The sequence below is a fragment of the Zingiber officinale genome, chromosome 6A (assembly GCF_018446385.1).
Source record: "Zingiber officinale cultivar Zhangliang chromosome 6A, Zo_v1.1, whole genome shotgun sequence".
NCBI classification, from domain to species: domain Eukaryota; kingdom Viridiplantae; phylum Streptophyta; class Magnoliopsida; order Zingiberales; family Zingiberaceae; genus Zingiber; species Zingiber officinale.
Window position 1 is genome coordinate 117,956,828 of NC_055997.1, and position 16,627 is coordinate 117,973,454.

The 16,627-nt window shown below is 42.0% G+C and overlaps 1 protein-coding gene across 1 annotated transcript; it reads left to right on the top strand.

Annotated features, from left to right (window-relative positions):
- LOC121997685 (uncharacterized isomerase BH0283-like) lies at positions 1-15,836 on the top strand. Its single transcript, XM_042552239.1, has 6 exons — positions 1-193; positions 285-515; positions 14,189-14,497; positions 14,673-14,834; positions 15,346-15,429; positions 15,526-15,836. Exons 1-6 carry the CDS (start codon positions 164-166, stop codon positions 15,631-15,633), a joined length of 924 nt encoding a protein of 307 aa, XP_042408173.1. The 5' UTR covers positions 1-163; the 3' UTR covers positions 15,634-15,836.
- Positions 15,837-16,627: the final 791 nt, after the last annotated feature.

Consider the following 16,627-nt stretch of genomic DNA (forward strand, 5'->3'; position numbering starts at 1 on the left):
GGCTACAAGAAAGTTTAAAACGTTAAATAGGGAGGTCAAATGAGTTCACTGGGCAAGAAAGTTTCCTTGCCCAGTGTCGCCTGCTCAAGTTGATTTTCCAGGTCCACTCTTTCGTGTATCTCCTGCGAATTGAAGCCTCTTCCTGCAACTCCTTTCCAATTCCATGGCGAAAAGAGCCGTGCGATACGCTGTGGTGAGCTCCTCTCCTCCCCTCTCCTCTCTTCACCTGTCTTCCGCAATCCCACTTCAATAAGTTGTTCATTATGAATCTGTGTTGTGCTCAGATCGATGCGTTCACTAGTGCGCCGTTCAAGGGGAATCCGGCGGCCGTGTGCCTCCTCGACACTCCGGAGGACGCGGCGGCGGGAGACGAGTGGATGCAGTCGGTAGCCGGAGAGTTCAACATTTCCGAGACCGCTTTCCTCTCTCGCGCCGTCGATGTGGAGTCTGATTGCCCGACCAACGGCGCTTGCGGTCCCCGATTCCATCTCCGATGGTTCACTCCCGTCGCGGAGGTTAGGTTTCCGTTTTCTACTTTTTTTTTTCCCTTCTTTCTCTGCGAGTCAGCATCGGAGGCGTGGACCACCCTTGTCGTGCCCGCTTCCAATCAAAAGATTGATAGATGGTATAGAAGGTGTTGTAGATCTGATGATTGTGGTTGGTAGTGGCTTATTTAATAGTGGTACAATAGCTATGTATGGATACCAGGTCAACAAAAGAGATGGATATTACGAAAGCGTGGGACCGAGTGATGTTGAATCTCTTACCAATTTTATTCGTATGTGGTCATATTGGGCGGCTGTAATAAGCCAAAAACAATTGGCACCAAGCGAAAGAGCTGACTATGTGATGTTGAAGCTACCGTTGTGCCTGGATGTCATCAATTAAGGATAGTTATGGGCTAATGACTTGGACTTTGGGATTTGAGATGCCAAACATTAAGTAGGATAGATTATGACACCTTAGTTTAGTCCAGTGACGGATCCAGAAATTCAAGCATGGAGGGGTGATTTTTACGTGAAACAAGGGACGATATCCTCTATCTTTACCGGTGAAATCTCATAATGCGACCGCCGATGCCGCCCCCCCACTGGATCCGCCCCTGGTTTAGTCTCATATGGTGAATTGTGGAGTAATTAATAAAGTTTTCTAAGCTTTGATAAGTGAGCTATTATTAACTTGAAGTTGATCATTTTAGCATAGTGGTTGGGCTCTACAAGTTAATGAGATTGGAAGTTAGAGAAAAGAATGATTGAAAGGGTAGGAAAATGATGATCGGTGTAAGAGGGAGGGAGGGAGGGGAAGCCTCTATGTGGACCCCTAATTGTTAGACAAGGATCAAAGAGATGAGCCTAAAGCTTAGCTGCCATAATAAAGTTTGCATAATGGTGATAGAAGCTAGCACAATACAAAATTACATGTGCAACAATTACAAATGTAGGATATTGTTACAGAAGGTATTACAAGGAAGTAGAGGCAAATCGTGCAAGTTGACGAATATAGTTGATCCTATCCGAAAGCTAGGGACGTGACTCTGCTGTTGACCAAATGAAGACTCGGCGCCGTCTTGCAATATAGAGAGCGTTAGTGCTAGGCTAGAGAAGGGTTCCCAATGTTGACCCTCTGACGCTCAAGTCAGTGATTGGTTTGTGGAGAGGAAATAGTGAAGACGAACAATAACAAATGAGCGTATAAAATTATGGAGCATCGCATACCTTCACCAATAAATGGAGACCCCCTTTTATAGTGTCACTGTTATATTTACGCACACATCTCAAAGCATTTGCACGCTTCCCAAGGCGTTCCTAAGAAAGGACATGCCGTAAAGTGCTTATGACACATTTTCTTAAACAAGCACGCAAATCTATGTAATTTGACAGGTTGGAAGCTTCTAAAGTACAATTTACCTCCGGGATATTCTCTGACACAAACTTCCAAAACGGGAACATGGGACCCGTGTTAGGCCGACCGACCGTCACTCAGGGAGACTGCCGACTTGGCCCTATGGGATAAAAATAATAAAATAATAAAAAAATAATAATAAAAAATATTATGATAAATTTTGTCAAATGGGATATTTTATCAATTCTGACTAATGGTGAAAAAATAAAAATGAAAAAAAAAGGAACCCTCTGCTCAATTGGTGGTTTCACCAATTCAGAGCGACCTGGCGCTGATACCACTTCTTGATCAAAATTGGATCGTTCTTCAGGTAATGAAATGAAAACCCGAGTCGATGCTCAGAGAATTTATTTCCCTCTGAAGGATATTTTCAAACTTCTTACTTAGGAATGAGAATCTTGGTGTTGCTCAAGGCTTGCTCGAACCTCTATCGTTCGATGAGTTTTATAGGCAAGAGGAGGTTGAATCAATTATTGAGGCGGGTACACTTCTTTGCCCCATCGTCCCTCATATAAGGATTCCCTCTGTCTGCGAATAAAACTTTACAACACACCCTTATCACATAGCTATCTTTATAGCTATTACTTTATTAAAGGATCGGCTCCCCGAGGCTCAAATCCTTTAGTGCGTTAGGTATACTTTGGCTTTTTCGGGAAGAAAGGTCCCACCACAGCTTCACGGGGTACCCTTCTTATCTCTTGTCCAATCTGCTGGATGCGCTGGACATCATTCCAAAGGTCCTTTCGGCTTTCTTGTACTGTATCAAGCTTCCTCTTCCAATAGCTTTATTGCCCACCGTCCACGTGTTGACGACGATTGAAATCATGCTCCTTCATTTGCTGGATGAGTTCCAGCTCACGTAGCTTTTCTAGCACGTTAATGATGGCTTCATCTTCAATTTTTGCCATTCGGTGCCTTTTGTTGTGTTCCTCCTTTAGTAATATTTTTGGCAACATGGCATGAATCAGGTCTTCGTATTCAGCCAGTAAAGGAAACCTTGTAGAAGAAGATGCTTCTTCTGTAGCGTCTGTGAGAACTGCAACAACCTCCTGCCCTTCTACTAAACCTTGATAAAGTATCTCCAAGAACATTAAGTTTACCATCAATATGTTCGAAATTTACCTTCACACCTGTTCCGGTTATATAATCAGTGAAGGCTATCCATCTAACTCTGGAGGGCTTGTTTCTTGTGGACTTATTATGGAAGCTTATAACTGCTTGACAGTCCGTCCTCATCGTGATTTCCCTTTTGTCAAGGAAATGAATCTTCAAGGCACTCATAGTTTCCATTGATGCAAAAATTTCAGCATCAATTACTGACTTTACCACTGGGAATTTCCCATGTGCGTAGGCGCAAACTTTCTCCATGCTCCGTGGATCATACTTACTGGGTTTCCACTTACATACACCTCCCCAACCCATCATTGATCCGTCAGTTTCAAGAATAATATAAGCTCCTTCTGGAGGTATTTCCAAGTCAGGCAGTTTATTGACTTGGTCTTTAATTTGCCTAACTAGAGCCCAGTCTGAGCTCTTCATTCTTTTGTCGCCGTGGGGGGATGTTTTCTCATATAAGGGACCTAACTTAGAACTCAGGTTAGGTATATATGTTCTTGCGTAATTTAAAATACCTAACCATGACCGAAGTCCCTTCTTGTCCTTCAGTTATTCTTCTTTGAATTCTGAGATCTTCTTGATGATGTGGGGTTGAAGTTTCAACTTTCCTTCTCCGATTTCAGCTCCTAAAAACTCAATTCTTGGTACAACGATCTTGCATTTGGTAGGGGATAGTACCATGCCATGTTTTTTCACAAATTCCCAGCATAATTTCCAAATGTTTGCTATGCACCTTTTCTGTGTTGGAAAATACAAGTATATCATCAATATATACAACAATAAAATCTTCTATACCTTTGAAGCATTGATCCATCTTTCGCTGAAATATGACGGGAGCATTTTTCAAGCCGAACGACATTACTAGCCATTCATATAAACCTAATGACCAAATAAAAGCTGTCCATTCTACTGAAGCAGGGTCCATAGCGATCTGATGAAAACCAAATTTCAGATCAAACTTAGAATAAATTTTTGAATTTCCAACTTTCTTTAAAATGGTATTGATGCTTGGGAGGCTATACTTGTCCTTGTAGGTTTTATCATTCAATGTCTTGTAGTTGAAGATCATCCGTTCTTTGCCTTTGTTTCCTTTCCAGTTTCCGTATTAATGCCGGTTCCTGACTGGACAATCATTGCCATAGTACGGTGTCTACTTTTGCTTGGTTAGATTACCTTCAGCTTTAATAGTGCATCCACATGTTTTTCAAACGCCTTCCTTAATATGGGGGTAACATTTAAGAGAGGCTTATCTTGTATTGTGATGTCAGGATTTATAATATCTATTTTGCATAGAATACCATTCTTTGCCCAGTGCTGCAGGGGATTTTTCCCTATATAACCTTGCTCTTTTAACCTGTTCAGCAATGAACCATGTTTTGCAAGGATGTTTTGATTGGAAGTTGCGTCGGCGAAGAATACCTCTTCCTGAATCTGTATATACTCCATTTCATCCATCCCCAGTTCTCCATAGCAGGGGCTGCAATTTGGTTGGATGCAATTGTTGTAATATTTTTATAAAAGGTAACATTGTTACCTTCTATGCGAACTCCTCCCTGCATGCTACGGATAAAATTACATCCAAGCACCATCTGGATGCCTTCTCCTAGAGTCATATCAAAGGAGTATGTGAATGGAATTCTGAATTTATTTTCTCCAATTATCATTTGTCCTCCTTTCAGCTTCCAATTGGCTGATTGTTTTGAGTTGACTCCATTTATCACCACTGTATATGAATTTTCTTCTAAGGCTTGGGCAGGAATACTTCTTTTATCAATACAGCATGATGTAGCTCCTGTATCAAGTATAGCATTTACACTGAATTGAGCTACGGATGGTATTTCGAAGCTTACCACCATATTGTAGAGCCTGTTTACTGCTCTTTTTTTTGGTGATATTGTCCCTCAGTAGCTTTGGAAATTACATATTCTTCTAGGAATGTAACTTGCTCTTTTCCTTTCTCCTGGTCTCTTAATGTTAACTGCTGCAAGTCTTTTGTTAATATCTGTGATAATTCCTCTTCTTCTTCCGAATATCTTTTAGTGAGCTTTTCTACTAACGCTTGTAATCTCCGATTTTCTTTCGGTAGGTAGTCAATATTCTGTAATAATTTTGGGATTAAATTCTTCTCATCATATGGCACGGGTAGTGGGGGTGCTATAGTTATTTCAACTCCCAAATAATAATCTGCACATAATGAACAAGCCGTTAGTAGACATTTAGTGCAATGTACCCTTGACCTTTTGCTTGTATGAATTCCACAGCATTTGCATTTGACTAGTGTGGTGCTTATCTCCTGGTTAATTTTCCACTCATGCTGACAAAAATATTGTTCTTCTAGAATATCAACTTGCACTTGCCAGCCTTGTTCTTTACCAATTAAGACGAACAAATTTTCTGGCAGAATACTTGCAGCTGTATTGCAATACCGCTCGATTTCATATTCGCCTTCAGAGATGCTACAGATAGAGCATCACTATCACTTTCATCTGGATCTATTGAAACCACATCATAGTCTTCTGGTAATTCTAGCTCTTTTAACATGGCTACTCTTTCTTTGTTTCCAAATTTATTTCTGCATTCCCTAGCGAAATGACCTTCTTCGCCACATATATAACACTTACATTTCTTCACTCTGCCTTTATCATTCTGGTATTTCTTCTTAATTACTCGTACGTGAGATTTGTGTGGCTTGCCTTTATAAGTCTTCGCCTTCCTCAATCCATACCTTCTATTACTTTGGTAATATCCTAGGACTGGTATTTGTGCGCAAAATTGCAAGTCCTTCAGACTTCTTTGTAGAATTGCTTGTTAATGTTTGCACATTTCTGTTAATTCTTGGTAGGCATGGTGAATTCTTGGTAAGACGCCAATTGTATTACCTCTGAATTTTTCTAGGAACCTTTTCTCCAGATAGTTCCCAATTAGAGGTGGCATCTTTATGTAGAACTTGCTTGATAATTCTTCATTAATAAACATCCTTCCTGTTCTTGCTGCAAGATCTTTAAATCCTTAGTACTGGTACATACCAATCTTTCTAAGTTGAGGTAGGCTTGATTTTGTTCAGCAGTTGAGCCTATTGCTGGATCTTCTAGGGTAATGATTCTTCTGATCTGGGACAAAATATTCTATGTCTCATCCGCTGTATTTATCATTTTATCATATTGATCAGGATACATCATCCTCCATTGGATGAATGTCTTCTTTTCAATATCTCCCAGCAAATTTTCAATATACTGGACTTTTGTACGCTTATCAGCCCAAATCTTTGAGTCAACCACATTAGTGGTTATAGATTCCCATCTGGAAATAACATCATTATAAAGTCCGATATTATCAGGAAGAACTAGTAACGCACCAGTCTGTTGTTGGGCCGATGGTAGAGTCCATGGCTCACTGAATTCTCTTTTTATCCTCCCAATTTTTGCCCCAATGAACCCGGGGTTTTGGTAAGGATTGTTACTCACTGGCTGCTGAGTGGTTGGTGCATATTGCGGAGATCCCATCATTGTATCTTTTGGGGGGTTATAGGTAGATGATGCAAATATTCCTGGGTTATAAGAAGATTGTGCCGACGATGACGCAAATACTTGTACAACTTCCTTTCTGAGAGGATAATCCATTTCCTCATGGCACCGAATGGCAAAAATTGAAGATGAAGCCATCATTAACGTGCTAGAAAAGCTACGTGAGCTGGAACTCATCCAACAAATGAAGGAGTATGATTTCAATCGTCGTCAACACGTGGACGGTGGGCAACAAAGCTACTGGAAGAGGAATCTTGATATAGTACGAGAAAGCCGAAAGGACCTTTGGAATGATGTCCATTGGACAAGAGATAAGAAGGGTACCCCGTGAAGCTATGATGGGACCTTTCTTCCCAAAAAAGCCAAAGTATACCTAACACACTAAAGGATTTAAGCCTCGGGGAGCCGATCCTTTAATAAAGTAATAGCTGTAAAGATAGCTAGGTGATAAGGGTGTGTTGTAAAGTTTTATTCGTAGACAGAGGGAATCCTTATCTGAGGGACGATGGGGCAAAGAAGTGTACCCGCCTCAATAATTGATTCAATCTCCTCTTGCTTATAAAACTCATCGAACGATAGAGGTTTGAGCAAGCCTTGAGCAACACCAAGACTCTCATTCCTAAGTAAGAAGTTGGTAAGATATCCTTTAGAGTAGGGATGTAAATGAACCAAATGGTTCGCGAGCTATTCGAAGCTCGATTCGATAAAAAGTTCGTTCGAGTTCGTTCGTTTATCTTATCGAGCCGAGCTCGAGCTCGATTTCGAGCTCGACAGTTTTATCGAGCTCGAGCTTAAGGATATTCGGCTTGTGAGTTCGCGAACATGTTCGTTTATAGGCTCGCGAGCCAAAAAAACGAGCCAAAAAACGAGCTCTAAAACGAGCCTTAAAATGAGCTTTAAAATGAGCTCTAAAACGAGCCAAAAACGAGCTCTAAAAGAGTCCGAAAACGAGCCCGAGCTCGCTTAACGAGTTAGGCTCGTTAACTTTGATAATCGAGCTAATAACTAACCGAGCTCGAACTGTTCGCGAGCTTAGCTCGAACTGTTCGCGAGCTTGATAATTCTAAAACGAGCCGAGCTCGAGCCTTGTGATAAAAGCTCGATTCGAGCTCGAGCCGAGCTCGAGCCCGAATATAACTTAAACGAGCCGAGCTCGAGTCTAATACTGTTCGGCTCGTTTACATCCCTACTTTAGAGGGAAATAAATTCTCTATGCATCGACTCAGGTTTTCATTTCATTACCTGAAGAACGATCCTATTTTGCTGGATCGAGACGCACGTGAGAGGAGGAGTGAATCACATGGTTTTAAAATTCTGACTTTTTCGATTTTGAAAACAAAGTGCACAGCAGAAAATTAAACACGAAAAATAGAGATTCAATCGGTTTTATTTGGTTCGGAACCTTCGGCGACTCTTACTCCAAGACCCAAGTGCCGCGGACTTATCAATAGGTAATCCACTAAAGATCTCTTCTGGAACCGTTGGAAGAAGGGATCGACTACAATAGAAAGAATAGGAAATGTATAACAAGTTACACTTTCCTTTATGCAAATTTAAGTACAAAAGTCAAACTCCGTTACCCAACATTCTCTGTAGACAGTCGACTCGAGCTCGGTGTTGGACGGCTCCTCAATAGTAATCGAGTGTAGCAGAGTAGCAACATGAAGTTGAAGCAGTCGGAACATTAAACGGACGCATAGAAGCTTCTAATTGAAGTGTATATTAGTTTTCCTCAAGCCTTGGTCGAGACACCCTTTTAAAGAGGATTGAAGGCGCCTTCTATAGCACCGAAGGCGTCTTCGATAGGCAAAAACTTATCCCACAAAGCCAGTCATCGCCGAGGTCTTCTGAGTTATCCGACTGAAGGCTCCTTCCAAGCTCCCTAAGGCGCCTTCCATCAACAGTACTCAAGGTACCTTCCGTCGTCTTGAAGGCGCCTCGGGTATTGTTCATCCGAAGCATTTTGTACTCCTTTTGCCCTGCAAAATGCGTTAGTCCAATAAAAATATTTAATCTGTAAAACAAAGTTAGCATAATAAACATAGTATTAAATAGTAATTAGATACTGTCTTCCCGATACCAGGATCTAGTCAAGGTCTCAATTTAGATCTTCGAAATAGACCTAAATTTGACCGACGCCTACTGTCTCCTCAACCGGGACACGCCCTCGTTGAGTCACTCTCCTCTAGTGACTTATCTTCACTTACCAAGTGTCGAGTTACCTCCTTGACATCCAATCTGACCCATCAGGTCTTCTTGTCAGAATTATACATTCGAACTTCGCCAATCGAGAATCGAACATCTCGACCTCCTGCCGGAATCACAGATCCGAACTTCAACCCATCGAGAATCGAACATCCTGATCTCTTGCCATAATCCCACATCTTGACTTCACCAATTGGAAATTACACATCTTGACTAGACTTCCTACCTGGTGTCTGGTTTTCTTGACTCGTCAAGTCAGTTAACCCTGCACACTCGGTAATAAGTTTAGATCACAAACACATCTAACTTTAATCCACTTGTCATTCATCAGAACTCAGATTTAATCATTATTGTCAACTGCACCAACAGCAAGCTCCGAGAGGTTTAAACTAACCCATACGCCCACTTCTCTAGACAGGTATAGTGGCATTCAACATCTTTCAATAAATGACATAAAAAGTACACTAGTTGTTGTTCATTGTCATCCTGTCACACCAATGCCGATCCGACATCCCGCTCGGTGGAAGACAAGTAAATCCAGAGCAACTCGTCGGACTTCGCGAGTACAGGTAAAGAAGAGAGATAGCTTTTGGGTTCCTCTAATGCCTTGTTGCACTTGGCGTCCTATTGAAATTTGGTGGTTTGGCATAGAATCTTGAAGAGCGACAGGTTCCAATTGGATGATTTTGAGATAAATCTCTATAGAGCTGTAATTCGCCTGGTTAGACGTTGAGCTTCCTTCAAGTTGTGTGGTGGGGGCATGTCTTAGAATGCTTTCACCTTGTGGGCGTTAGCTTCAATCCGCCGCTCGGTCACTATGTAGCCGAGGAAGTGCTCGCTTCTTGCCCCAAATAAGCATTTGTTGGGGTTGAGCTTGACTCCATACTTCCTCAAGGTTCGACACGTCTTTTCGATATCTGCATATAGATCAATAGCTTGGAGAGATTTTATCAGTATATCATCAACATATACCTCCATATTTTTGCCGATCTGCCTCTGAAATACGTTGTTCATAAGCCTCTGGTAGGTTACTCTTGCGTTCTTCAATTCGAACGGCATAACGTTGTAACAATAGGTTCCATCGGCCATGATAAAGCTGACTTTTTCTTAACCTAGTGATATCCTTAATATGCATCCAGCATGCATATCAATTCGCAGCCCGCCGTAGAATCTACCATTTGATTTATGTGTGGCGGGGGTAGTAATCCTTCGGGCATGTCTTATTTAAATCTCTGAAGCCCACGCAGACCCGTCACTTGTTCCCCGACTTAGATACTAATACCACATTTGCAAGCCAACTTGGGAATTACACTTATCTGATGTGTCCAGCTTCAAGCAGCTTTTCAACTTCCGCTTGGATGATCTGATTTTGCTCTACCCCAAAATCCCTTTTCTTTTGTTTGACTAGCCAAGAGTCCAATCGGACATGCAACTCATGCTGCATCACAGTTGGAGAAATACCTGGAAACTCGTGTGTTGCCCAGGCAAACACATCATGGTTGTGTTTCAAGCAAGCGACTAGCTCGGCTTCTTCTCAGGGCTCAGATCGACGGCGATGAAGGTAGTGACTTTCGATCAGCTAGGATGAATTTGTACTTCTTCCTTTTCTTCGTAGACCAAAGTCGGTAGAGCCTCTTGAATTACGTTGACCTCCAATTGTTGAGCTTTCTGGGCGGCCCGTGACTCAGCTCTTACAATTTCCACATAACATTTGCATGCTACTAGCTGGTTGCCCCTAACTTCGCCGATCGAGTCATCCATCGGAAACTTGATCTTCTAGCAGAAGGTGGAGACGACGACTCGAAACTCATTCAGCGTCGGTCGGTCAAGTATCACATTATATGACGAGGGGGCGTGCACTAGAATGAAATTCGTCCGGCGGGTCCTCATGAGTAGCTCCTTTCCAAGAGATGTGGCTAGACAAATTTGGCCGATCGGCAATATTTCATTATCTATGAACCCATACAATGGAGTCGTCATAGGCTGGAGTTCACTTTTTCTATCTAAAGCTGATCAAACATCTTCTTGAATATGATGTTAACCAAGCTGCCTGTGTCAACAAAAGTATGGTGAATGTTATAGTTGGCAATCACTACCTTAATAATTAAGGCGTCGTCATGAGGGATTTTCACTCCAAATTTTGAGGACCAAAATTAATTTATGGTCCTTGTGCATTCTCCTTGTTGCACCCTACCGCATGGATCTCCAATTTCTGTGTGTGTGATTTCCTAGCACGGTTGGGCCACCTGTTATCATGTCGATGTCTCCCTGGACGGCATTATCGTGATTTTCTTCCTCCCCGTCCGACCGGCATGTTGGCGGCTCGATCGATGCCCGGGTGGGCGTTTGATTCTCTTTGTTAGGACTGTTGTTGGTTCCGCTCGGCTGGTATGTTGCCTTGACCTTGGGGCCCGCCCGGTTGGCGATGATGTTGGCAGGTTGGAGAGGGATATCGTCGGCGGAATCCTTGAAGGGGCAAGGTCCTGGATTAAAGTGGAGCGGTCCTTCGTATTATGAGTCACCGAGCAATGGTAAGAGCAGAACATTGGAGGTTCACTTTCGGGGCTTGGGGAATCTTATCCGCTTAGCTTCCATATGTCGGACTGCTTGCGGTTAAAACTCCTGATGTTGTTATTGAGGGCCCGCTTGGGGCCCTTTTGGGGGCACATTACTGTTGACCGATCGACGCTCATGAATAGCAGCAAGCTCGGGGATCACTTCTTTCTTCTGAGTTGACTTGGTTTCCTCAACATTGATGTATTTTGTAGCCCGTCGGAGTAAATAATCGAAATCTCTTGGAGGCTTTCGAAAGAAATAATTATCTGTAAGTCCTTGTGAAAAAGCACTTATCAAAATTTCCTGAGTGGCTGATAGGACGTCCATGGCCACTTGATTGAATCTGTTGATGTAGGTTCGTAGTGTCTCATTGGGCTCCTGCTTGAGCGAGAACAAATTCACAGTCATTTTCTGATAGCGACGACTGCTAGCGAAGTATTGGAGGAAAGCCGCTCGAAAATCCTTGAAGCTATAGAAGGATCCGGTCGGTAGTCATTTGAACCGTCTCTACGCTGAATCAAATAAGGTATTGAGAAACACTCTATATTTAACTCTATCGGTGTACTGGTGAGTGTGGCTATATTATAAAACTTGAGTAAATGATCCTCAGGATCAGTCAATCCTCCATATTCTTCGATCGACAAAGGTCGAAAATGAGTTGACAGCTGGTCATCAAGGATTTCTTGGAAAAACTGCATGCTTACCCGCTCGGGAGAATCGTCGGTTCGGGGTGCTTTGCCCTTACGAATATCCCGGGCGGGCGCGTTCTCGAAGGACGATCCTTGTGTCCCTTCCACCCAGACATGCTCTTCTGAAGGCATTTTGAATAATGCTCTGTGGTATGAGATCAGTGCATTGGGCATTGGTAGCAAGTCAGTCGACGCGATGGGTACTTGATGGAAAGCTCCCGTCGACTGTGGTTTGGTTGACGCCTGATGGGACCCTCCACTCGAGTCCCATGTCCAACTTGTTGGCCAGTCACAAATATGGCCAGGTCATTTAGCGTTTGACACTCTACAGCCGCTTGCTGTTGTTGAACCATTTTTGCAGCCCAAGCATTTATCAACATCCCCAGTTCTTCTTGGGTTAATGTCACGGTGGTGAGCCGTCCACGGTGAGCTGGGGGCGTGGCTCTGCTGTTGACCAAATGAAGACTTTGCACTATCCTATAATACAGAGAGCGTTAGTGCTGGGCCAAGGAAGGGGTCCCGGCGTTGGCCCTTCGACACTCAAATCTGTGATGGGTTTATAGAGAGGAAATAGTGAAGACGAACAACAACAAATGAGCGTGTAAAATTATGGAGCATCACATACTTTCACCAGTGAATGGAGACTCCCTTTTATAGTGTCACTGTTGCATTTACGCCTTGCCTTCTCAGTCACCGTGATTTACCTCTGTGTTGGTCCGGGGCGGGCTGGAGGGGGCGCTGGAGGCGAGCGTATTCACCTTTTACCACTGCTGCATTTATGCACTCCCTGCAATCTGTGTAAACTCACCCCACCTACCACATGCCTTCTTAGTCACCGTGTTGGTCTTGGGGCGGGCTGGCAGGGGCACAGGGGGCGAGTGTATTCGCCTTTTGTCACATTGTTGCATTTATGCACATATCCCATAGCATTTGCACCTAAGAAAGTACAAGTCGTAATGTGTTTCTTACATCTTTCCTTAAACAATCACACAAATCTTTGTGATTTGATAGACTAGAAGTTTTTAAAGTACGATTTACCTATGGGATATTCTGTGTCCCTGATGACACAAACTTCCAAAAGAGTAAAGATATGGCGGAAATGGGATTTGTTTTAGGCCGATCGACCGTCACTCAGGGAGACCACTGACTTTGCCCTATAGGTCACCGCTGATGACCCGGTCTTCACTCAGCTCCTTCCTTGGCCGTAAAGGAATAGCATGTCCGATCGGCTTACATCCTTGATCGGCTGAGGCCGTCAGTCGGGTTACTCAACGCTCCACAATGAGGCTGGCCTGTCTGATCCAAGTTGAGTCACAAAGTCCGGCCAAGCGAGAGGCCCGGTTGGACATTTGCGTCTAATCGACTACGTGGCCAGCTTGGGCATGCTACTTCAATCACTTCTTGACTATGACCTCCACGACAGCCGATCTTCCCTATTTTTTGGGGGTTCACCTTTGTCGCCGTATCAATAATGTTAATCTTTTTTTTCCTTTAACAGACTCTTAAGGTCATTGTTGATTGTTGTTTGATCAATTGGTCCATTTTAATCTTCAAAAGTGAACTATCTCTGTTTCAAAATGATATAGAAGTTGTTATTATGTAAAAAGAAAAAACAAAAAAAGAAACACTCGCCTTTATGAAATGAGAGCATTAGAGAGAAAGTCGGAGTTGCATCTATTGAGGACAAACTCCGAGAGATACGTTTAAGATGGTACAGACATGTACTTAGACGACCAATAAATGCTCCAGTTAGGCAATGTGAAACTATGATAAACATGCATATCAAACGAGGAAGAGGAAGACTAAAAAAGACTTGGTTAGCAACAATAAAAGAAGATAAAATTTATTTAAATATAGATGATGATATAATAGGAGATAGAGTTTAATGGCGTAAAAGGATTCATACAGCCGACCCCACCTAGTGGGAAAAAGCTTGGTTGTTGTTGTTGTAGTTGTGTTTCACTCGATGTAGTCTCTTATGTTATTGTTCAAATGCACTCGTACCAATGTTTTTTATTCTTAGACTAGAGGCTAAGCTTTAAAAGTGTTCTTTTCATCCATTTTTTTTTGCATGTTTTTAGAAAATTTTGGTCATATTTTTAATTTTGATGCTAGTTAATCACCAAGAGAGACCATAAATTGCCTCTCTTGATGGACTTATTTGCAGCATCGACTTCCTTAATCTTCTAATTGCAGGTAGAACTTTGTGGCCATGCAACTTTAGCAGCTGCGCATTTTCTCTGGTCACATGGTCTAGTTAATAGTGAAGTAATTTATTTTTCAACCAAATCTGGAACACTGACAGCCAAGCGAGTTGTTTCCTCCAATATTTTCGATGCAATAGATGTTTCCTCAACCAAAGCTCAAAAGTTCTTCATTGAGTTGGATTTTCCAGTGCTTCCGGTAGCAGAATGCGATGCTCCTGAGACACTATCGATTCCGGTTACTTTGAATGGTGCTTCCATCATCAATGTTCAGAAATTTGGCGCTGATGAACAGCTCATGGTACTCATCTTTTCTTATCTCGTGAAAACATTTTTAAAAATATCATTCATTCTAAGAATATCCAAAGTATGCTTTGAAATACTTTAACTGCTTTTCTTCATGCTGTATTCAACTTATTGCCACCTGAACAATAACATGATTCTGGAAATGTATGTTAACAATGAACTGTTCTCAGGTCGAGCTTTCTTCTGCAAAGGATATTCTCAATCTACAACCAAATTTTGAAGAGATTCAAAAGTGTGCTGGAGGTGCTCTTGTCGTAACCACATCTGCTCCTGCCAATTCTGAATTTGACTGCTTTACTCGTTATTTCTGCCCCAAGTTTGGAATTAATGAGGTATTCTATGCGCCACTTTTAATAGTCTTCTTATAAACCATTTCAGAGATTAGCCAACTACATATCACTAATACATGATTAGCTTGCATGTGTATATATGTAAATATCAATTCTATTTCTGAGATACCTGCAATTGGGTGGTCGGGGCATCCGAAAGTGATCCGGACACTCCGAAGTGAACGCACTTAGGGGCATCCAGTCCACTCAGTCGCGGACGCGCGCGTCGCAGATGGCGAGTCAAACTTATTTAATAAATTTGAAAAATTCAAGTTTGCGCCCTTTTTTCTCCCCAAGGAAATAGAAACTAAAGAAAAATATTTCTGTTTTCCTACAATTTTCTTATCTTTGTTTTTTTCACTAGTTCTTTGTTTCTCTCGTGTGAAATTGGGCCATAATACAAAACCCAGATCAGTTGCCCTATGGTCTCTGATTTCTTTCGAGTAGATCCATGATACTTTAGGGAAAATCTCTAGCTATATCTTTCCTTTTACACGTACAAGATCTATCACAGGATCCTGTTTGTGGAAGTGTGCATTGTGCTTTGACACCCTACTGGAGTAAAAAACTGGGGAAGAACAGACTCGTCGCATACATGGTACCAATCTCTTTATTAAACCAAAAATATTTGTAGCATTTTATTTTATCCATCTATCTATTACTTACAAATTATTTTCTCTTCTTTTCGATGTAGGCTTCTCCAAGAAGTGGGAGACTCGACCTTGAACTGATCGTCGACACTCAAAGAGTACTCATTCGAGGAGAAGCTGTGACTGTGATGACCGGAACTTTGTTAGTCTAATACTATAGTTGTTAAAGGCTAATCCAAGCTATTTGGATCTAGACTAGCTGAATAAATCATTTCACGTAAACATATTTTATCATCGTGAAAATCATTATTTATCTAAACCAAATGTAAGAATTCAAATGAAGTATGTATTTCCCTTCTGTGTTGCAAGTCACGCCAGAGGTGTCAGGCCGGTAACCCTCGATTTTCAATCTCCATTCCATCTCATCCAGCATTTTGTCTCGTCTTTATTTATTTATTTTTTTTCCAATTTGAGAATTACTTATGATCTTGTCCGAAAGCGTAGCGTGGGAGATGAGGAACTGATTAGTGATTGTGTGATTAGGAGAAGACTCTGGACGGAAAAAAAGTAATGCTAAGTGATCTTGGAGCTAAGAGTTATGGATCTATGTATATCATAGATAGACCCACGGAAGTGTTAGAGCGAGAATCAGAGAAGGGGTCTTTGGCGCAAATTTTTCAACATTCAAGTTAGAACAATAGTCAAGCGAAATGGAGAAGAAAATGAACAATAGAATAATAGAGCAAATGCACGAGTGTGTGAATATGTATGTATTTCTGTGCGTACCTAATCAACGAAGATGATCTCCCCTTATTGACATATTACGATTCTATGATAATATTGTCTTCTAGAGAGAGTTCAATCGGCTCTAGGCCGATTAGTTATAGATTAGGAGTTATAAAAAGTGGGGAGTTGAGCCTCGTAAGTCCAACTAGCACTGAGACCAAGCGGATGTAAGTTGAGCCTTGCATTTCGAAGAAGTGGGGAGGGGAGCTCCTAAGGTCTGACCGGCTTTTTATTTAACCGGGTTTATACTGGGGATTCGACATTCGCTCGGATAATATGTCCAATTAGACTTTATGTCGAGGGTTCATTTTACACTCAGCCGTTATACTTGTATATAAAGTTCGATTCAGCCGAGCGATGCGCCTAGCGTGTCTAATCAGCCTTTCATCCGATCGGTCAGATTGTTCGGTGATGATATTA